The sequence below is a fragment of the Leptinotarsa decemlineata genome, unplaced genomic scaffold (assembly GCF_025532065.1).
Source record: "Leptinotarsa decemlineata unplaced genomic scaffold, Ldec_3_MD MMD2_tig00000232_RagTag_RagTag, whole genome shotgun sequence".
Taxonomy (NCBI): Eukaryota; Metazoa; Arthropoda; class Insecta; order Coleoptera; family Chrysomelidae; genus Leptinotarsa; species Leptinotarsa decemlineata.
The window spans coordinates 660,903-685,509 of record NW_027412546.1 but is presented as its reverse complement, the minus strand read 5'-3'; the positions used below and the strand labels follow the sequence as shown (position 1 = coordinate 685,509).

At 36.7% G+C, this 24,607-nt stretch overlaps 1 protein-coding gene across 2 annotated transcripts in view; it reads right to left on the bottom strand.

The window, feature by feature from the left end:
- The window catches only part of LOC111504026 (calcitonin gene-related peptide type 1 receptor), a 117,498-nt gene that overhangs the window by 47,847 nt on the left and 45,044 nt on the right, over window positions 1-24,607 (bottom strand). For both annotated transcript variants that reach the window (XM_074173377.1, XM_023158499.2), the window contains exon 2: window positions 615-725. In XM_074173377.1, coding sequence (XP_074029478.1) covers window positions 615-711 — 97 coding nt within the window. In that variant the 5' untranslated portion in view covers window positions 712-725. The remainder of the gene's footprint in view (window positions 1-614; window positions 726-24,607) is intronic.

Below are 24,607 nucleotides of genomic sequence, written 5' to 3'. Positions count from 1 at the left end.
CGTTTATCGACCAAATACCGCTACACAGACAGCGCGTAATGGCAGATGCGTTATCTTGGTGCAATATCCACGAGTTTTTCTTCCACAACTTGGACCGTTTCTTACGTAGACTGTTCATATGTTCATGGATCAGAGAATTAGCATCAAAGTTTGTGTAAAAAATGGAAATATACGCTCAAAAACACTTGAAATGTTGTCAGTGGCATACTGTGACTGTACTCTGAGTCATAAATAATTAGAGGTGGTACAAGTGGTTCACGTGTGTAGAAAGTGTAGAAAATTGTTATACACAATTATCGAATCGCTATTAGAGAAATTGCTGAGGATGTCGGCATATAAGTTGGCTCATTTCATGCAATTCCTTCGGAAATTTTGGTCATGAAGCGTGTGGCAGCGAAATTTGTTCAAAAATTGCTGAATTTTGACCAAGTAAAAGCTGTGTGCCCAACTACTACATTTCATCGTCTTCTAAAATGTTTGCCACATTTTTAGACGAAGCATCAGGTATAAAATCCTGCAGACAGTGATCAACAATCTCAAAAAATACCTTTGATATAGTTATTCATAGCCGTAAAAGCTTACTTTCTTTGATCATGTCATATAAAATTCCTCACCTGGCGTTACATTCTGATTGTTTCCGCAGTCTCTGTAAACTTGGCTGATGTTCAAGGATTCTTCTTCAAGCGAACCGTTGAGGGATATGCTTTCCATGACTCAGGAGTATCCTGAAACAAATACAAAATTGGTATCAAATTTCAAAAGGTCTTCTTATTCTGGTGGCTAATAAGAAGGAACACTCTCTTCCCGAAATATTATCGAATATAGTGGAGTTTCTTTTGTTATGTTTCGCGAATGTCGTTTATATAACTCTTTCAAGTTTTATTTCATCGAATACATATCATTTCCGACAATTGACTCCTGAATTGTCGACGAAATCAGAGACTGAAAACAACAAACATCAGACAGCGCCGTTTCGACCTGCCACAGGATTCATCAGTGATGTTAGGCAGAACCGCGAATTGATTGTTGGACTCAGATGTCCTGAAGGGACAACCCTCATTTTGAGTGAGCATGCTCATTTCTCCTTATATACAGAAAACAGAAAACTTGAACCTTGCATATCCAAGATAAGTAAGAGTCCCTACGGCTGATTTCATCAAGCAGAGTTGTTTCAAAAGGTTGGTGCTTGTTTGCTTTCACAAGTTTATTTTAGAAAATAGTTGAGTTCCTCAAGAAGTGACTTTCTACAAAAGTATTGCATTTATAAAGTAGTGAATTGTATTCCTGCCTAACATAGACTTTCCCTGCCGGAGTCATGTTGGAGAGAATGAAATCCGAGCTAGTAGGCCATGGTAAAATGAAATCTAAAGTACCAAACTTTCCATCTGCTATGAGAGAGCCACAAAATGGTTCAGACTTTCGCGGCTGAGGGGTTAGACCGGAAATTCCTCAAAATGATCAATCTCATTGACTCCTTTTTGATAAATCACTTCACCATTCTCATAAACTCTATCATCACAGGTTGCCGATTTTCAAAATTTTGGAAGTTTGAATTGGTTATCCTTCTGGCTAAGTGTAACTCACCCGTAGCCCTTTCTGATCTGAGACTGATTACAATTCTATCATGTCTCTCTAAAGTAGAGGAGTTGATACTGAAAGATCAGAACATCTGTACAATTAGACAATTAAATTCTCTTCCTGTTTAAAGAATCTGTTTAAAATGTTTTTCTGTTAACCAGCTGTCGCACCCCTACGAACGATAATCCTCAGAAGTCGAAACTTGTGCGAGCTAAGGATTAACGAGGTTTGTTTGAAGGTGGTTGACAATGTTTCGTGGTGTATTTCATCAGTTCGGACTTCCATTGTCTGATATAATATAAATTGTTTTTTTTAACACCGCACCACAGTAAGCCCCCTCACTTGTATGGACTGCCCAAAATCCACAAGAAGGACGTTCCACTTAGACCAATCATCAGCTCCAGAGATTCGGCTACTCAAAATTTGTCTAGATTTTTACTTCCCTTAATACAACCATTACAAGGAAAAACATCGTCTTTTGTGAAGAATTCAAGGCATTTTGTCGAACTACTAGGGTCAATTGAGGTCACACAGGAAGATCAACTAATTAGTGTCGGCGTGGAAAGCCTTTACACCAACGTTCCGGTCGAAGAAGCACTCCAAATCATACAGAGAAAGCTATCCGAAGACGAGAACCTGAAAGAGAGAACGAATCATCTACCTATAGAAGTAATTATGGAATTACTAGGATGCTGTGTACAAAACTGTTATTTCCAACTGAAGGACGAATTCTTTACACAAGATAAGGGACTGTCAATGGGATCGCCACTTTCACTAGTCATAGCCAACATATATATGGAGTGGTTTGAAACTCTGGCCATTGAAGAAGCCCACAAGAAACCTCGAGTCTGGTTGAGATATGTTGACGACACCTTCATAATATGGAACCATGGGAATACTGAACTAGACGCCTTCCTGAAACACATCAACAGCGTGAGACATTCCATCAATTTCACAATGGAGAAGGAAATCCACAACGAATTGCCATTCTTAGACGTTTTGGTGGAGAGGACCGACACTAAGTGAGGAAACATCTGTATACCAAAAACCCACTTATACGGGACAGTATCTGAACCACGAATCCAACCATTATCTATCAACTAAAAGAGGAATCATCAAGACTCTATCAGACCGTGCTTTCGGGCTCTGTAACACGAAGGAAGGTCTCGAGAAGGAACTAGACGTCATCAAAAATGCTCTTCAACGGAATGGTTACTCCAAAGCGATGGTAGAAAAGACCTTGGCTAAAAGACAGTAGGAGCCTCGCAAGGAAGAGAAGCCTTCACAACCAGTGCTTGCACTTCCCTACATCAGAGGATTATCGGAGAGGATAAGAAGAATTGGTTCCAAGTACAACATCAGAACTTGCTTCAGATCCGGTAACACTATCCGTAGCAGCCTCACGAAAACCAGGCCACCAAACGCGGACTGCGATTCCAATAATTGCATTTACCGGATACCCTGTGAGTGCGGAAAATCCTATGTTGGTGAAACTAAGAAGCCATTGAATGTTCGCATTGCCGAGCACAAGAAACACACACAGCGAGGGGAAACCAGCAAATCCGGAATAGCAGACCATGTTTGGACTTATCAACTGAACATCGAGTGGTCCCAAGCTGAGATCTTGCACAGAGAGGAACATTGGTTTAGGAGAGAATTCAAGGAAGCCGCTTACATGTTGTCCAACAACATATTCAGCCAAGCCAGCGTAGATATACGAAACATATGGAAACCCATCATCAAGCGAAAAATGGCCAACTCCCGCCAAACGATCATCTCCCACGGAACCAGTGAAGCGGAAAATGGAAAGCGGGGATAAGTGAAAGTACTCGAACGACCTATAAATAGTCATCTCTCGGAGGAATCAGTCCAGTCATCACCCGAAGACGATTGTAGATACTAACAATCGAAACGTCGTGAACTATCGTGACTTGGAATCTCACAACCTTTTATTTTTATTTTCTTTTTCATTTCTTCATTTTTATTTATTTTTGTTGTTTTTATTGTTCTATTTTACTTGTATTTTATTTCACTATTATTTCATTTAAGGTTTATTTTGCTTAATATAATTGTTATTTTCGACTATTGATTTTTAATTTTTCTTTTTAAATTGTTTCAGGGATTTCAAATCATTTTATATAGTAGACAATGGAAGTCCGAACTAGTAGAGAAATTTATCAATAAATTGATTTGATAACCCTGAAAAAAATAGAAAAGATTAACCATAAATAACAATTTTATTAAACAAAAAACTGAAATTACAAAGAAATATCATACAACAACAACCAAACAAATAAAAATTGAAATAATAGTAAAAGCTGAAAAAATTGAAAAATTAAAAATATTATTCACCTTTCACCTATCCCCTCTTCCCTCTTTTCGTTTCATTGGTTTTGGCGGGAGATGACCCTTTGGCGGGAGTTGATCGTTTTTCGCTTCATTAAAGATTTCCATATGTTATGTATCTCTACGCTAGCTTGACTAATTGCGTTGTTGGACAACATATACGCGGTTTCTTTGAATTTTCTCCTAAACCAGTGTTCCTCTCTGTGCAAGATCTCAGCTTGGGACCACTCGATGTTGTGTTGATGGGTCCAAACATGGTCTGCTATTCCTGATTTGCTGGTTTCTCCTCGCTGTGTGTGTTTCTTGTGCTCGACAATGCGAACATTCAATGGCCTCTTAGTTTCACCAATATAAGATTTTCTGCACTCACAGGGTATCCGGTAAATGCAATTCTTGGAATTGCAGTCCGCGTTTGATGGTAACGAGGTCTTACCTTTCAACGTGTGATTCCTAACACGGGTTGGATGATAACAAGTGAAAATTGATCGATCCTGAGATAATATTTTCACTCTTTAGACCATTAAACTCTCTTTCTGAGATAATATTTTCAGGAACATGTCTCTGTCATTTGAAGTAGTCGTGGGAGACTAATTATCAAAGTTTTGGAAAGTGCTTACACCGATGTCACGAAAATAGAACGTGCTGTCGCACGCCTATTCGCAGCCAATTCGAAAACAAAGACAACGAATCACCGCAATTTGAAATATTCAGCGAGCAGAAAGGTATGGATCGACGCTGAGGCTAAATTTGATTAGTTTCAATAACAGGTCTTTGATGCTCGCGTTCAACTAGATGGTTTGCGATCTGACAACACGCCTCGCATAATTCTCACCAGACTTATTGATACATCATAATTCAATTCATCACCCACGAACTCATTTGCATGTTGCTATTTGGTTCAACACTATTGTTTGATAGTGACAGAGGTAATAAAAGAAATGAAATATGCTGACATCAGTCAGTATAAGAGTAGTCATATAAATCACCTCTCAAATCGATAATCGTATATGAAATATTGGAATACTCTAAAAATGAGGTTCCGCAGGATTCAGTCCTTGGTCCCATTAGCCTTGAACAGACAACGTGTTACCTCAGGGCTAGTACTAGAGTGCCACCGAGATTTAGCCAAAGCCTCGGTGGATAAAAACATTATCCTGAGGTGGGTGTAAGGGCACGGCAGGAGTGTACTACAAATCACTGAGCCTAAGGATTAAGTGGGGAAAGAGAAAAAATACCAGCGTGGTTCTAACAGAGCTGGCTAGTATTTCAATTGTCACAAAAGAAATAACCAGAAAAGGAATTTCTGGCAAAAACATAACAATCTGCACTGATAGCAGACAAGCCCTATTAGCCTTGAACAGACAACATGTTACCTCAGGGCTAGTACTAGAGTGCCACCAAGATTCAGCCAAAGCCTCAGTAGATAATAACATCATCCTGAGGTGGGTTAAAGGGTCCGACATGAGTAAAGGTGATCACATTGCCGACTCTTTAGCCAAGGAAGCGGCTGGACTGAGAATTTTAGGACCCAGTCGCATCTACGGCCTGATGAATTCGACAATTGCGGAACTAGCCAAATGTTATACCCATGCTCAATCCCTAAAGAGATGGGATGGAATTGAAGGATGTAATCTTGCCAGGATCACCTTGGGCGACCCTGGGAAGCTGGCGCCGAAGAAATATCTGGCGATGACCAGGAAAAATCTACGCCTAACAGTAGGATTTCTGACTGGTCACTGTCGACTAAGGAAACACCTCCATAATATGGGGCTGGGGTGGACACACCTTTATAGAGGAAGTGTGAACAGGAAGATGAGACTATCAGGCATGTCCTGTGCGAGTGCCCGGAGTTATCGTCAATAAGAGAGTGTGTGTTCGGCGAGTCTTGGCCTACACCTGCCGATATAAAGGAGATGTCTCCCAGCGACCTGTCCACCTTCCTGGAAGGGACAGGATGGACGACGACCTAGGAGGACAACTCCTCGGGAGGATGTTCAATGGGTCACATGTGGCCTAAGTGCGTGGGCTTACACTCACCCTCTCTATGCTACAGATATAGAGATGAACAAACATCAACATAAAATGAACACTGATTACAACGGTTATCATGAGGAATAGTACTAGATGTTGCTGAACCGGTTGATCAGCAAATGAATGTGATTGGCTAGATCAAATAACTCCAGGCCCCAATTTTCATACCTTCATTTTTCTTATTCAAAAATACGATTGAATAATAGAAAATGAAAGTCAAAAAATACCTGAAAATACCCCTATAAAATCCCATCTCACTTATTTACCCCTTAAATTTGGGGAAGAAATCCTTAAGTTGGAAACACTGGGCTAGGTTAGCTGAAACGACAAAAACATAGAAAAAAGGCAAAATAGCATCACAAAATCCAAGCAATTTCTGTGGTTGTCGTCGCGCTGGAAAAATAATAATAATAGGGGAGCCCAAGCGGGGATTTCGGGGTTTACTAAAGCGCGGCAGATTAATATACAGGGGATACCTTGTACCCGGTTAAGTACCTCCACCAAATATATGAGCCCCATATATAAAGCCGCCTGTGAGGGATAAAGGATCAGATTAGTTAAGAAAAATTGACCATCAGGAATTCTCGAGCGCGTCAGATTAAGGTAGGGTGAGTTGATTACCTGCTAAAAAGTGTATATTCCAGTAATCTGACAATTTGAGAGTGACGTAAAGAAAGGGGAGGTCAGCAAAGTTGTGAGGAAATAACGTCATTTCGACATTCCCGAGCTAATTTTTTTCATTTTGAAGGAAATAATTCAAGGATAACAAAAAATATATAATCTGACGATTTCCGCAAGCCGAAATAACAAAAATTCGTCGTTAAAGTTTAATGCGTGCCGCTGTGTGATACCTATATTTCCCTCTCCGAGTTTCTATTCCTCTTTCATTTTTTCTCTATCTATCAATCTCTCACTCAGTACCCACTCTGAATTCTATTGCCATGACGTCATCACAGTCGATCATAGAGACTCGTTCGTGATGAAGATGATGATTAATTATTCAACTGAAATTTTTTTGAGCATTTAAAAAAATTATTTTCTCATAAATACAAGTATTCTACTTAAAAAAACATACACTTATTATTTGCATGCTATTTCCTAAACTTTTCAATTGATTAATTTCAATGATGAAAAAAAATTGTTGTCAGATTGGACGAATCCCTCTAGATAATCGTCAGATTATGAGACAGCACATCTAAAACATAAAGGTGAACCATATATATCTCAATCTGACGCGCTTGAGTATTTCAAAATGGCGATTTTTTTTGCACATCATAATAATGGCCGCGATTTTGCGTCAGATTGAAATCGTCAGATTATTGAATGAGAGCTTTTTTTTGTTGCACTCAAAACACCCCCTTAGAAAATCTGACGCGCTCGATTGAATTTTTTTCTTTTCACTTTTATACGTACAACCACCCGCATTATGCAAACGATCAGATTAACATACGAACAGTATTAAAAATATGTAGGGCATTGATGCTATCAATATCTGACGCGCTCGAGCATGTATTTTTCAACATATTTGAAAATATATAGCCGCTTCCCCCACCGATGAAAAGGTATATATTATATAACATTTTTTTCCTCTTATCATCTCAGCTTTGCAACCTAATATGTCTCTCACGTATAGTCAGTGGGCATACTTGAAGACTGGCTATAAATCAAATCATCTAAAAGAACAATTCGTTCAGGCCAGCCTCAACACCCTACACAGTAGGTTAATGGACTGACACCTATCAGAAAACAACTACTCCCCTGGCTAATACCACGAAGGGCGTTGGATTATATCCGACAGGTGTCAGTGCAGGATTCTTCACTGAAGTTATTCCTGCATATGCTGTTGGCGATACAACTGCCGCAATAGATTTTCAATTATTGGAACACACTTGCAGACCGGTTTCGGGCTGTTTGGCCACTCGTCAGTGCAAGGTAGTGTATATCATCAACATAAAGTCGATGATTTCCGATAATTGAAAATCGAATTCCGTCAGAGTATCATTCCTCGAACTAAGCTGAAGACTACAACAAACAACAGGTTTGTCGTCGCTCCATCTGCCTGCGAACGAGGTAACCAACTGCATATCCAAATTTGCCCAATTCCTCGTAAAAGGAAAGAAATCTTTCACGTATAGTCAGTGGGCATACTTGAAGACTGGCTATAAATCAAATCATCTAAAAGAACAATTCGTTCAGGCCAGCCTCAACACCCTACACAGTAGGTTAATGGACTGACACCTATCAGAAAACAACTACTCCCCTGGCTAATACCACGAAGGGCGTTGCCACGAAGGGCGTCGCCAACAGCATATGCAGGAATAACTTCAGTGAAGAATCCTGCACTGACACCTGTCGGATATAATCCAACGCCCTTCGTGGTATTAGCCAGGGGAGTAGTTGTTTTCTGATAGGTGTCAGTCCATTAACCTACTGTGTAGGGTGTTGAGGCTGGCCTGAACGAATTGTTCTTTTAGATGATTTGATTTATAGCCAGTCTTCAAGTATGCCCACTGACTATACGTGAAAGATTTCTTTCCTTTTACGAGGAATTGGGCAAATTTGGATATGCAGTTGGTTACCTCGTTCGCAGGCAGATGGAGCGACGACAAACCTGTTGTTTGTTGTAGTCTTCAGCTTAGTTCGAGGAATGATACTCTGACGGAATTCGATTTTCAATTATCGGAAATCATCGACTTTATGTTGATGATATACACTACCTTGCACTGACGAGTGGCCAAACAGCCCGAAACCGGTCTGCAAGTGTGTTCCAATAATTGAAAATCTATTGCGGCAGTTGTATCGCCAACAGCATATGCAGGAATAACTTCAGTGAAGAATCCTGCACTGACACCTGTCGGATATAATCCAACGCCCTTCGTGGTATTAGCCAGGGGAGTAGTTGTTTTCTGATAGGTGTCAGTCCATTAACCTACTGTGTAGGGTGTTGAGGCTGGCCTGAACGAATTGTTCTTTTAGATGATTTAATATGTCTCAATGACGCTCGAGTAAATCCCCATTTTGCATCGTGGGCTCCCCTATTATAATGATGAACCGAACATCAAATTTTGCTGGAAATTCTTCCGATACGGTCCATGACATTTCAAATATCGGAAAGGAAACCGTTTTATCGACTAGGCTTCTGGTATCACCTTTCAATTGTTTATATAACAATAATTCATTCGTCAACTCATGATGAACATCAGAAGAAATGCTTTATTTTTATATTAATTCACACAGGAGCTCCAAGAAATCGTTGAAAAATTACCAGAAAAATAAACACGCGAATATTCTATTTTCGCATTAAGAAGGAAATTGATGCGAACAAACATTCTTGTATTTTTAGACGACTTGAAACAGCAAACATAATATTCCTCTCCGGACATGAGAGAGCTGGTAAGTCTGATTTACATAATGGTGAAAACGAAAAAAATATGTGACACATCAACCATTTTTCAAAAAAAAAACTGTTTGATTGTTGATCCAACAATGAAAGAGCTCGGACTTGAAGGAATTATTCGATCCTGCAGCAATTCGATTAATCTGAAATTATTTTTAGAGAAGCAATCAAACATCTCACAAAATGTATTGCTTGTTTTGCAATTCCAGTATATCTGAATATATCAAATTGAACTAAATGTATACGAAAGAGTTATTGAAATGTTAACAATGATCAATTAAAATAGACATATGTATACAAAACAGAAAATAGCGGCAGATGAAACCTGTATTTATAAAATTGATCTTTCAACTGGAGTGGCAGTTCATTCCAACGAGCTCCTGATGGAATAGAACTGAAAAAAAATACTTGAAGGTTTTGGTGTTGAGAAAATTTAGCCAAACTGAAATGTCCTTCTTGTTTCTTAATAGAAATGGGTAGGTATTCGCTGCCCCTTGAAACATATAGTTTAAAAAATACGCTTTAAAGGAACATCGAACTGAAAATTTAAAAATATTTAAAAAAAAATATGTTTAAAGCCCGAAAGCACGTTCTGGTTGAGATATGTTGATGACACCTTCATAATATGGAACCATGGGAATACTGAACTAGACGCCTTCCTGAAACACATCAACAGCGTAAGACCTTCCATCAATTTCACAATGGAGAAGGAAATCCACAACGAATTGCCATTCTTAGACGTTTTGGTGAAGAGGACCGACACTAAGTGGGAAACATCTGTATATCGAAAACCCACTCACACGGGACAGTATCTGAACCATAAATCCAACCACCATCAATCGACTAAAAGAGGAATCATCAAGACTCTATTAGACTTTGCTTTCGGGCTTTGTAATACGAAGGAAGGTCTCGAGAAGGAACTAGACATCATCAAAAATGATCTTCAACGGAATGGGTACTCCAAAGCGATGGTAGAAAAGACTTTGGCTAGAAGACAGCAGGAGCCTCGCAAGGAAGAGAAGCCGTCACAACCAGTGCTTGCACTTTCCTACATCAGAGGATTATCGGAGAGGATAAGAAGAATTGGTTCCAAGTACAACATCAGAACCTGCTTCAGATCCGGTAACACTATCCGTAGCAGCCTCACGTAAACCAGGCCACCAAACGCGGACTGCGATTCCAAGAATTGTATTTACCGGATACCATGTGAGTGCGGAAAATCCTATATTGGTGAAACTAAGAGGTCATTGAATGTTCGCATTGCCGAGCACAAGAAACACACACAGCGAGGGGAAACCAGCAAATTAGGAATAGCAGACCATATTTGGACTCGTCAACACAACATCGAGTGGTCCCAAGCTAAGATCTTGCACAGAGAGGAACATTGGTTTAGGAGAAAATTCAAGGAAGCCGCATACATGTTGTCCAACAACGTATTCAGCCAAGCCAGCGTAGAAATACACAACATACGGAAACCCATCATCACGCGAAAAATGGCCAACTTCCGCCAAACGGTCATCTCCCACGGAACCAGTGAAGCGGAAAATGGAAAGCGGGGATAAGTGAAAGCACTCGAACGACCTATAAATAGTCGTCTCTCGGAGGAATCAGTCCAGTCATCACCCGAAGACGATTGTAGATACTAACAATCGAAACGTCGTGAAATAACGTGACTTGGAATCTCTCAACTTTTTATTTTTATTTTCTTTTTTCATTTCTTTATTTTAATTTATTTTTGTACAATTGTTCTATTTTAGTTTTATTTTATTTCACCATTATTTCATTTCAGGTTTATTTTGCTTAATATTATTGTTAATTTCAGCTATTGATTTTTAATTCTTCTTTTTTAGTTGTTTCAGGGATTTCAAATCATTTTATATAGTAGACAATGGAAGTCCGAACTAGTGAAATTCGTCGATAATTGTGTCAAATTTAGATCCCGAGCTTGAGAGTTACAAACAAACTGACAAATAAACAAACATACATACAATCATACATACAGGTGAAGCTAATATAAAGCGTGTAATGAAAAAATAAGAAGAATTTTGATTTTTCTCAAAAAATATTGATTTTATCATCAATTTCTATTTTTCCCGTTTCGAAGTAGCCCCCTCAGATACTCAAACATTTGTGTCAGCGTTTTTCCCTACCCTCAAGCAGTTCTGATTTGCACTTTTTGGTATGTCTTCTAGATCCCTCAACGATTCATTTTCCATCTCCTCAATCGTCGCAAAACGTCGCCCTTTCACGGGTCTTTTCAATATTAGGAACAGGAAAACTTAGCAAGGGGGCAAATCTGGTGAATACGGTGGCTGAGACATGATTACAGTGCTGTTTCAGTTGAAAAAATAACTAAAAAGCAGTGCCTTTTCCTGATGTAAAAGCCATGAATGTAGAAGATATGTCAGAATTTTTAACGAAGAACGCAATTATACCATCGAATTATATAATATGGTATGATAGGATATGATATTCTAATATATATAAATTACGTGTCACGTTGTTTGTCCGCGATGGACTCCTAAACTATTCGACCGAATTCAATCAAATTCGCACACCGTGTGCGGTCTGAGCCATCTTGAAAGATAGAATAGCTTACATCTCAATTCATAGCCGCAATATTATTTTATTACAAATTATTTGTCTATTATTTGACATTCACAATTATCTGTTAACTCCAAACGATTTCAACAGATGGCGATATCTGTTGACTGGATTGAGTAGGTAATCAATAGATGGCGCTGCTATGTTAAACCTACAAACGTGTCATATAAGCTATAATTCAATAGCATAACCACCACGTGTTGTTGACGCTGAAGTATAAGTTAAATTCATTTCGTAGTAAAATTCAATAGTCAAATTCAATAGTTTTTACTTTATAAATGTTTGGTGTTACCATAGCCGGAACTATGGTAACACCATGTATACCGTCAGATTCCACCATTCCTTGAGAAGTCTAGTTTCCAATTCGTTTAGCTTTTGCCATATCTATAAATGAGTCTCAAGGCCAAACAATGTCCATTTGTGATTTAGATTTTGGAAAATTCATGTTTTTCTCATAGGCAACTGTATGTTGCATGCTCACGTGTAGAGAAACTGTCGAATCTATTTGTGTTGGCTAAAGACAGGTTAACCAAAAATATTGTGCAACGATTAGTGCTGAATTAAATTGAAATTAAAAGTATTTGTAATTCAAAATGATGAATATTATTGTTAGAGATTTAAGACTATCTTCCCTACCTACCTCATTCATAAGTTTAAGTGTCACATGTTATTTACTAACAACTTTGTAATATTACTCATTTGTTACAAAATCAAATAAAAATAATAATAAATTTTAAAATTAATTCTTTTGTATTGATTTTTGCTTAATATCAACTGTACGAAAATTTTAATCGAGTTCAAAGTCCTTCCCCTTCAAATCCCAATCCAGTGGATTTTTATACCAGCTTCAACGTTTCCATCTTCGTTCGTAAAAAATAATTTCATTGTACTAAGCTAGTATTATAACATAATATCAATAAGTCATTTTTCTTTCGAAAATCACAACAAATTTTTCAGTTTGCATGATATTTTTCAAAACCAACTTCTCGAAAACTAGAAAATGCACATTTGAAGCTAGTGTCATCAGCGACTTCTTGCGGCCATGTTCATCATAACCTGGTTATGAAAATAACATATTTAGAGAGTGGATTAAATCAAGGTGACCTCTATTCAAGCGGCAATCTGCTGTAACGAAGCTTTATAACGCCTCGTTAGCTAAACATCTCGGGTTTCACTTCTCGCATCATCCAGTCCGTCTGAACTTTCATAAAAAGCTTTCAGAAAGCCCGTAATCAACCTTACGCGGATCGCATGTCGTAGCGTTCAAATATTTCCTGAATAAATTTTTCTTGATGGAAGTTTTATTAGTGAATCACGAGCCAGACCTAGTGACCGACTCGATTTTTCATGTCTCGCGAACCCGGCGATATTATCGCGTAGCGAGTGAAATTTCCAGGAAAATGGAAAACGAATTAGTTGCAGCTGTCAGGGAGTAAAATATTGAGTTTGTTGAGATTGCGCCTGCAGTTTATGTTGAACTTTTGTTTTTCAGGATAGATTTCCACAAATCAACAACCAGTTCGTGCCAATAGCCAATCGATTAATTCATATTTCTGACGTTTTATTCGTAGTCAACACTAAAGATGTCAACTACTTCTTTCCTTCATCTTTGTTTGGAGACGATTTTCCTAAACAAACCAAATACTCCTTAAAAAAGTAGTTGCAATAACGTTCCATCGTTACATATTGACATTATTTTCACTCCACATATATGAACTTTGTAATTATGTTCATGAAAATAAAACTAAATTCAACAGAAATGCAAACCTGCATGACGTTAACAGTCGTCAAAAAAATCATTTTTACATTCCATTTTGCAAATATAAAATCACTTATAACTCACCTGATCATATGGGGCTGAGAATCTATAACAGACTACCCCACGATATAAAAAATGTCAATGAATGTAGGAAATTCAACAAGATACTGAAAAAATTTTTAATTGAAAAATGTTTTTATTCATTGGATGAATATTTTAATATGTAGTTGGTGATGAGCCTGTTACTGTCTAGCTTATCAATCTTTTTACTTTTTTACCTTTTGTTGTCCCGACTATTCCTATACATATTGTACTATGTCTTTTTTGGAATATAAATATTAAAAAAAAAAAATAAAAAAATAAATACCGTTAGGTCCAAGTTGTACACCCACTCAGCAACGTAATTGCTTCTTAAATCTTGTATAGGGGATCCCCACAAATGCGATTACTGGAATATACACTTTTTAGTAGGTAATTAACTCACCCTACCTTGATCTGACGCGCTCGAGAATTTCTGATGATCAATTATATATGGAGCTCATATTTGGTGGAGGTACCTAACCGGGTACAAGGTATCCCCCTGTATATTAATCTGTCGCGCTTAAGTAATTCCCGAAATCTCCTATTGAAAATCAGTTCTTTTTGAAAATCGTCTTCTCACAGTGGTATATTCAGAAGATTGTGAATCTTCAAGGTTTGAATTTTCCATTGAAATCAGACTGAATCGAACTCAATATTCATTTCACTATGAGAAAATGATGGAATCTGAAAAATGATGTGAGCAGCATTCATCAAAATAAACCAAATGATGTTTCTTGAAAAGGGGCAAGACACTGATGAAAAATGATCGCTGAAAGTCGATATTGATTAACCCTTCATGTCATTTCAGCAGATAAACATAAATTTCCTTCAAACGCAGAAAACGGGGTCGGATTTAATCCCCGACGGGGTTTATCAGCACTACATCAGTGGGTTGCTGATCTTGAAGAGCGTCGAATAGCTTCATTGATTTCCATTAGGCTCTAGCTTTCTCAAGCTTTCGTAGTTTTGTGATTCACAGAAAATACGAGCTTATTTCGTATCATTTCAAACATTCAATTCAGGCAATAATGATTAAAATGTTAGTGAATGAAGGGTTAGAGAACAAAATAACTCTTAATATAGATAATGTACAAGGTATGTTGAAAAAATAAGCAAATTTTGCGGCTAGATATATTCGATCAGCTTTTTTTTTATGGTGGTACACTCGTCTCGAACATATGGTCACAGTTTCAGCTATTCAGCATATTGACAGTGGCATATGGTGATTGTACCCTGAGTCAGAAAAATGTTTACAAATGGTACAAGCTGCTCATAGAAGGTCGAGAATATGTGAATGACGACGCTCGCCTTGGACGCCCTAGCATATCAACGACCATTTAAAATCATGAGAAAGTGAAGAAAATTGTTATGGGAAATGTTTGAATAACTAATCCGGAAGTATGGAAGAGATAATTAACTATAGGTCAATATCGCTCGTGAGCAATCTAGCTAAAATATTCGAGAAAATCCTAAAAGAAAGAATAACAAATTATTTAAATATACACAAAATTCTATCAGACAAACAGTTTGGGTTTACAGAGGGTAGGTCGACGGAAGATGCAATGGTATATGTAACAACACAAATATACAAAGATTTATATAAAACTAGACCTTCCCTATGCATTTTCGTCGACCTAGCTAAGGCATTTGATACTGTCTGTCACGAGAAACTTTTGAAATGTCTAGAAAAAATTGGATTACATCAATTTTTTCAAATTTTTTGTGTTATTTTGAAAATCAAATCCTATACCTCTTAAAAAATCACCCTTAATAAATACCATCAGGAGATGACGAAATTAGTTTTACTTCAGGTTGTTCCATTTCAGTCAAACATTTCTGTATTTTAAGTGGCAGCAAATATTCGGAGGATTATAAATACTGAACTCAAGTTGAATTTCAAATTGATATACAATCGCGATATTCATTTTTTTTATACAAGCTGCATGAATTCATTTTGTAATATACTTTAAGAATGTAATGACTGTGAATGGTGAATTAAATGTATACTATTTTTGTCGTTAATTCACTGTATTTGAATTGTTCTTTGTTTGATTATGAACGATGCTTTTTTATCTTCTGTTTTTTTGTACCTCCCTTGTCACTTTCCTCTCTTAATCCTCAACTCATCTTCTTTTCGCGTTCATATAAGTCTGGTTCGGTTTTCAATCCCTGATATTAGTAGCTCTCACTTTTACAGGAGAGATGAAAGCGTTCTCAGTGATAATATAATAACTGACCCCAAGATTCCGGCAGCGAAAAACATCAATGAATCCTTCTCCTAAAAGGGTTGGCCGATAAAACGTTTTTTTTTCCTTTCCCACTGATGCGTTCTACAAATAATAAAGCCCTTTCCGGAGTTTTCGGAATGTAGAGCCATGCTTCCATACCAAATCGGAAAATGTATTCGAAATTATTTTAGCAGTGAGGGACGACGTAGTATTGTGCCTGATGGTCGATACTTCATTATATTCGCTCGACCCTAGCCAAACTCTGAGAACAGGTTGAAAAAAAAATCATTCAGGAGTACTCTTGTTTTGATTATAGTCTAGTTCAACAGAGATAAATATCGTGAATATGAGAGACGGCTGATTGTATAAGGAATGACCTGCAACAAAATGGGGTTCGATAATTTTACAGCACCCCAAAATTCTATTCGTTATCAACGAATCAAGATGATAGAAACGAAACATTCGCTTTTCGTCAACAATTCGAGAACTTTCATTAGTTTGGACTCCCATTGTCTAATATGATTCAAATTCTGTAAAAGAACAAATAAAACAAATTTATAGGTCATTCGAGTGCTTTCACCTACCCTCTCTTTCTTCTTTTCGCTTAATCGGTTTAGCGGGAGTTGACAGTTTGGCGGGAGTTGATAGAGGAATCCTTGTTAAAGAAAGGTCCATTGCGTCAACATACGTGCCCACTTTAGAGACAATTACTGCAGTGAAATCCACCAGTTCCCTCATTGACCAGACCTAAGCAGAAGAATTCAGATGGAAAATCAGAGAACAGCTGTATCGAGAACCAATTCCAACATCCAACACCAGTGATGAAGAAGGAAGACCTCTGGATGACCTACGAAGAGATATCACCTTCAAAATCCTATCTGAAGATAAAGGAAACGCTACTGTTGTGATGGATACCCAAAATTCACAAGAAGGGTGTTCCGCTCAGATCGATCATTAGTTCTGAAGATTCAGCTACTCAAAACTGGTCCAGATTTTTACAACCATGTCAAAGAAAAACTCCATCTTTTGTGAGGAATTCAAGGTTCAATTTTGTCGAGTTACTAGAGGCAATAGAAGTTATAGAGCAAGATCAATTGATCAGTTTCGCATTGAAAGTCTTTACACCAACGTTCTTGTCGGAGAAACACTTCAAACCATACAGAAGAAGCTATCCGAAGACAAGGAGCTGGAAGATAGAACAAACTTACCCATAGAAGAATTCATGGAATTACTAGGGTGCTGTGTATGGAACTGCTATGTCCAACTGAAGGGCGAATTCTTTACGCAAGATGAGGAACTACCATGGTATGACAACTTTAACCACTTATAGCTAACATATATATGGAGTGGTTTAAAACTCTAGCCATTGGAGAAGTCCACAAGAAGCCCCGAGTCTGGTTGAGTTACGTTGACGACACTTTCATAGTATGGAACCATGGAAATACAGAACTAGACACCTTTCTGAAGCACCTCAACAGCATAAGACCTTTCATCACCTTCACAATGGAGAAGGATGTCCAAAACGATTTGCCATTTTCAAATGTAGTGGTGAAGAGAACCAACACTAAGTGGAAAACATTTGTATACCAAAAACCCACTCACGGGACAGTATCTGAATCACGAATCCAACCACCATCAATTAACCAAAAGAGGAATCATCAAGACTCTATTAGATCGTGCTTTCGGGCTCTGTAACACGAAGGAAGGTCTCGAGAAGGAACTAGACGTCATCAAAAATGATCTTCTACGGAATGGTTACTCCAAAGTGGTGGAACAGACTTTGGCTAAAATACACCAAGAGCTTCGCAAAAAAGAGAAGCCGTTACAACCAGTGCTTGTATTTCCCTACGTTAGATGATTTTCAGAAAGGATAAGAGGAATTGGGTCCAAGTACATCATCAGAACCTGCTTCAGATCCGGAAACAGCATCCGTAGCACCCTTACGAAAACCAGGCCACCAAACGCAGACTGCATTGCATTTTGGGATCATCCACAAGGATGAACACTGGTTCAAGAGGAAGTTCAAAGAAGCTGCACATATGTTGTCCAACGACTCATTCAGCTAAGCTAGCATAGAGATACGCAACATATGGAAAGCTGTAATCAAGCAGATAGCGATAGATTTCTGCTAAATCAATGACGCAAAAAGAAGAAAGGAGATAGCGAATATTCAAATATCCAATCCGCTGCATAATTGCATAACTTTCAATACATATCATGCAGAATGTTTCATATCTTGCTGTCACAAACATTTTAAATTTGCTCGTTGGAGTTTCCTCTCAGTAACGATATCGGAAACGTATCCGTCTTACTGACAATCACTAATGGCTTTTCCGTTCATTATTTTTCGAAACTCAACAGGCGAGCTACTGAAGAATAAAGTTCCCGTATCTTGTGTTGAAACATTTTTCATTCACAGAAAGAATCGAAAATCCTTTTTATAAATTATTCATTAGTTCGGTACATGCCGGTGAATTTGAAATATGAGTCTAGAGGTTGTGGAGATTTTGGCAAACAGGCGGATTTTAACGAAATGTTACCAATTTGAATTCCATTTTTCATTATTCGTTTCTTCTAGAGGTTACTTTGCATATCTGGAGGAATAACTTCACTTTGTATGATTTATTCACTTCTGTTTCAAGTCGGTTAGATTGGGACGAAAATGTATTGTAAATGGATGTATCGAAGGAGGAGAGTATTGAGCATTCAGAATTTGCCGGAAGAAGGCATTTGTGAATTTTGGAAAATTATGGATAGTAGTCAACAAAATGCTATGCCAGATCTCACAAAGAGAAAATGTGTTAAATCTAGACAGGATTATGGCAAACTGACAGTTTCAATTGTTAGTTACTGCTATGTTCCGAATCTAAAGCTTGTACCTGCTCTTCCCAGATTATCTTAGGTTAGTTAGTTAGTCTGCAGTCCTTGTACTTCGTACTTCATATAAAGCCATTGTCACTGTCACATACACAGAAGAACAACACTATGATTTCGTTGTTTAAACCTTGGGTATCCAGTGCATACTGTTAATGATCTTTGTCACCGTGGTTCAAATAAATCAGGGCGTGATGTAATACCTAGGGTGTTTTTTTAATGTTTTCTGACACACTACAGTTGGTATTGCTGAGATATTCCCACTTAGTTTTCACGTTAGATTAATTCTGGGTTATTGATGTTGCAAATAGTGTGAGCAAGTAGGACCTCAAGCATTGATAGGAGTTTTAAAGTTTGCTTATTGTATTTCTACTCATTTCTGGAAGAAATAGCTATGGGTAAATATTCGTTTTGAAGGCACCCTGCGATTTTGAAAAAATGTTTTGAGTGTACTTACGTATTTTGATGCGTAGATTACGAATTCGAAAGAAAAAAGCGACGCTCTCCCTTATTTACAAAGTTACGGCCCTTGAAAGTTCAGAAAAGGGCAACTTTTCAGCCTTTTCTTTCACAAGATAAACTATTTGAAAACACAAGCATTTATTCACTAGGGCACCTCATTTACACCTCATTCCTTGACACTTTTTACTTCAACAATCAACATTCTTCCAATAAAAATGTAAAAAATATACGGAGCTGCTTTTTGGTTATACAGTGTCACATATAAAGTCCGCATCAAATGGGATTTTATTTTGTTCATCTCTTCAAGCAACTTTTGATATCTCCATTAGGTTGTGCTTTAAAAATGATGCCAAATGACATGCATATGACCGATCAAGTGATTTTTCTTCCCTGTCCAATTTGACATTTTTTCCAAAAAATGTTCAGAAAAGCAGTTATTGCTCGAAATTTCGAAAATCGGTAAAGAGAAAAGATGATTGTTTTTTCAATTTTTACCCATATAATAATTTTTAGCTCTCTAGTACAAATTTAGTTTTTTTACAGTTTTTCGAAAATATATTTGCCGATTTCTCAAATTTAGCCAAACCTCAACAAAGTTAGTGCTTTATGCCTAACTTATCTTTCCAACTCATTTTTATTACCAATTGTAATTCTAAATACAACTTATTTCGCAAAAATCTAAAACACATGAAAAAATTATGCCAAAAATGATGCAAAGTTGATACAGTTCTTAAAAACATAAATATTTCACTTTATTTCTACTTTTTGCGAAATAGCTTGAAACATAAGCATAATTAAAAAACAATATCAATGAAAAGTCAATAATTTATTCTTTACTGCACTTTTCAAGCAGTTAAACTTTGATTTACTAATTACGAAAAATTACAACGCAATTAAACTAAGGATACTGTGGAAACAATTGAACTGAACTGAATAAGCAAAATATTTTATTGTCATATGACATTTGTTGAATAACTCAAAATAGTGTTTATCAGTTTTAGATTTAAAATAGTTTATTCGTTGTCTAGTGTGTTGTTAAAAATGCTGAATCTTCAAGAGAAAATTGAAATCGTTTTAATATGCGGCAAGAATACCGGTCACCGACAAGTAGCTGATATTTTCAATGCCCAGACATCCTGCAAGAAATATTCATCAGTCAACAGTTAGTAGGATAATAGCTAAGTTTAAATCTACTGGCTCGGTTGAGAGTATTTTTAGAAAAGCACATCAGCCTTCTAGACATACTGAAGAAGTGGAATTTGAAATATGTTTGGATGTCGCAGAACATAAAAAAACAAGTATTCAAGATATTGCAGATAGAACAGATGTTAACCGAGAGAGTGTACGACGTATTTTACACAAAAATAAATTTACGCCTTATAAACCGAAATTTATCAATACATTAAAAGGAAGGGACTTCGATATGCGCTTGTATTTTTCTTTTTGGTATCAAGGGGAAAAAGAAGAAAATTATCATTTTCCTTATCAAATTTTATCTGTTTTTAAAAACTGTATCATTAGGCATCATTTTTGGCATACTTTTTTCTGGTGTTTTAAATTTTTGCGAAATAAGTTGTATTTAGAATTGCAATTGGTGATAAAAATGCGTTGGAAATATAAGTTAGACATAAAGCACTAACTTTGTTGAGGTTTGGCTGAATTTGAGAAATCGGCAAATGTCAAATTTTCGAAAAACTGTAAAAACACTGAATTTGTACTAGAGAGCTAAAAATTGGTATATGGGTAAAAAATGAAAAAACAATAATCTTTTCTCTTCACAGATTTTCGAAATTTCGAGCAATAACTGCTTTTCTGAACTTTTTTTTTTTGGAAAAAATGTCAAATTGGACAGGGAAGAAAAATCACTTTTTTAAAGCACAACCTAATGGAGATATCAAAAGTTGCTTGAAAAGATGCACAAAAAAAATCCCATTTCCTGCCGACTTTATGTGTGACACTGTATATCTCTATATTTTATGTTTTTAAGGTTAATGGCGTAGTTGGTACGACTGATGCTGTCAATATTCCTGAAGTAATTCAAATGGCGGCAATTTCCAACCGCTTTTTTCTGAAATGTCACTAGTAACTAACCTAGAAATGGAAGAATGTCACCGGGAGAAGAAGCATTCGTTTTTAAATTAAGTTTTTATAAGAAAAATGTTGATTGTTAAATTGAAAAGTGTCAATTAAGGAAGAATGAGGTGTAGAGGTGACCTAGTGAATGAATGCTTGTGTTTTTGAATAGTTTATCTTGTGAAAAAGAACTTTGAAGGACCGTAACTTTGTAAATAAGGGAGAGCGCCGCTTTTCTCTTTCATCTTGCATCAAAATACGTAAGTACACTCAAAATTTTTTTCCAAATCGCCGGGTGCTCTCAAAACGAATATTTGCCACCAGAACTGAATTCCACTTGAATTTGATCTTTTCTTACCCGAACCCTAATCATCCCCACAAAAATTGCTCAAAATCGCTGTTAGGCTGAATCCGAATCAAACTTGAAACTAACATAACCTAACCTAACCTGAACCCTAATCATTCATCTCAGTTTTTGCCACAGACTTCGAAACTTGTATAACCTTTTTAATGTTTGTCATCAGGGATTGTAATAATGGCCTTTTTTGGATGTTTATCAGAGAGAAGCGGAACGACAATTTCAAAAAACGAATATGATGATGCATTTGAAGACAGGAGAAGAGGAATAGAACAAACCTACACCTACACAAAACCCATCACGATCATTGTAGAAACGAAATCCCAACTGCAATGCAACATTATAGACAAATTCCTTGTTCGATATTTTTATCCATTGTAAAAATCGCCAAACACGTTTGAAGTTAATTAACATATTGGATACTGTGAATAAACTAAATGATGGATGACTCTCAAACACCGCGCTAGTATGGAGGACAGTTGTGCCAACCTAGCTACAAAAATAATTTTCACTCAGGCTTTTTAAATGATCGATTCCTGGTATTTTTCCTGACAGAAATAGTATCATCATAGGAATTTGTGATAGTTTAACTTCAGGAAATAAACATTCCATCTGTCTATCATATATGAAATATCATTACCATCTACGTTCTGTTTAGTAATTGTGCGTCTCACAAATGACTATTTCATGTATTCCCCAAATCGCAGCCCTTAATTGGTTTATTGTCATCGAGATAGCCATGCAAACACATGTGCATTAACTCGATAAATCAGAATTGAATTCAGGTTTCCGGAATTAATGATACAAAGGGACGGACAGCTTGTGCTGACAGATGTTACGAGGTTTCACAAAAGTGTAACCCGATAGACAGATTGTTCGGCGTCCGGCATATTTGAATACATTCCATCGTGATGAATCGATCGCGGGTTGGAAAGCGTTTTGGATTTTTTATTTGGAAAAATGCACATATGAGGTTGGTCTGATAGGTTTCAGATCTAACAAAGATGCAAGACTTTTTTCTTAAATTAATTTTTGTTTCTCTACATAATGAATATTACTGGAGTTTCTTCCCAACACCAAATCGTTATTTTTAACACCTCGACACGTGTTTCGATCACCAAGTCATCATCTTCAAAGAGGAAGATTAAAACTGGAAACTAATGCGAGCTAATCCTATTTATGCTATAAAGGTAACCCATACAGGTAAACTATCCAGGCGTACCAACCATACAGGTATACCAACCTAAATTAATTTTACAATTTTTCCTTATCTATTATTTTACAATATATGTTTGTATAAAACAATTTTCAGCTATATAAAAATTAATTTCACAATATTGCCTATCCAAATTTATTTTTGCAATGTGTTCTGAAATGAGCCTAACACAAGACATTGAATAAAATTGGATGCACTGCTTTCTCTAGAAATATTTCTAATTTTTGAAAACATATGTATTTTATTTCTCATATTATAAGCTTAGTGTCTCGGTCTTACAATCAACCACAGTGATTACTGATGTATACGATGATGAAAATAATAAATAAATAATCAATGAAAATCCATAATGAATTTAAATATTTGTACACAATTAATATGGAACTAAAGAAGTTTTACTTCAGTTGTGTGGTCTGAAGCACACTGGTTTTTTGCTGATAGAAATGATTCCATCACCTGGTGAGATCAAGTAAATCACATAACGATTAAAGGGTAAATATTCGTTTTGTTGACACCCGGCGATTTTGAAAAAAATTTCGAGTGTACTTACGTATTTCGATGCGTAGATTACGAATCCGAAGAAAAAGATCGGGGCTCCCCCTTATTTATAAAGTTACGGCACTTCAAAGTTCAGAGAAGGGCCTTTTTTTTCACAAGATAAACTATTTAAAAACACAAGCATTTATTCATTAGGTCACCTTTATACCTTATTCCTCTTTAATTGACACTTTTCAATTCAACAATCAACATTTTTCTTATAAAACACTTAATTTAAAAGTGAATTCTTCTTCTGGTGACATTTTTCTATTTTTAGGTTAGTTACCTACTAGTGACGTTTCAGAAAAAAGCGGTTGGTATTTGCCGCCACCTACTATTTCAAATTCGTGGATTTGGATTTTTAGTTTGACATTAGTGATTAGAAAACACAAAATGAACTTCAACGAAATTAATAATTTATTGAAAGTAAGAGAAAATTTAATTCTTCATTTAGTTCAAGTAGGAGTGTTTGCAGCAACAATACGTTGTACCAAATGCAATGAAGAGTGCAAATTGAATTATGACACTTTACTGTATAGATATACCTAACAAAAAATGGAAAATCAAAATACTGAAGGAGAAAGCTCAGTACATTTGTTGTAATTATAAACAAAGTGCTATAAACCACCAAAAGCCAATTTACGATGTAAAGAATGAAGGCAAAAAATATTTGAATTACTTTAGTAATATTGAGAGCATCAGTCGTACCAACTATGCCATTAACCTTAAACACGTGAAATACAATATAAACAAAGAGCAGCTCCGTACATTTTTTAACATTTTTATTGGAAAAGTGTTGACTGTTGAAGTGAAAAGTGTCAAGGAAGGAGAAATAAGGTGTAATGGTGACCTAGTGAATAAATGCTTGTGTTTTTAAATAGTTTATTTCGTGAAAAACAAGGCTGAAAAGTTGCCCTTTTCTGAACTTTGAAGGGCCGTGACTTTGTAAATAAGGGAGAGCAACGCTTTTTTCTTTCGGATTCGTAATCTACGCATCAAAATACGTAAGTACACTCAAACATTTTTTCAAAATCGCCGGATGCCCTCAAAACGAATATTTACC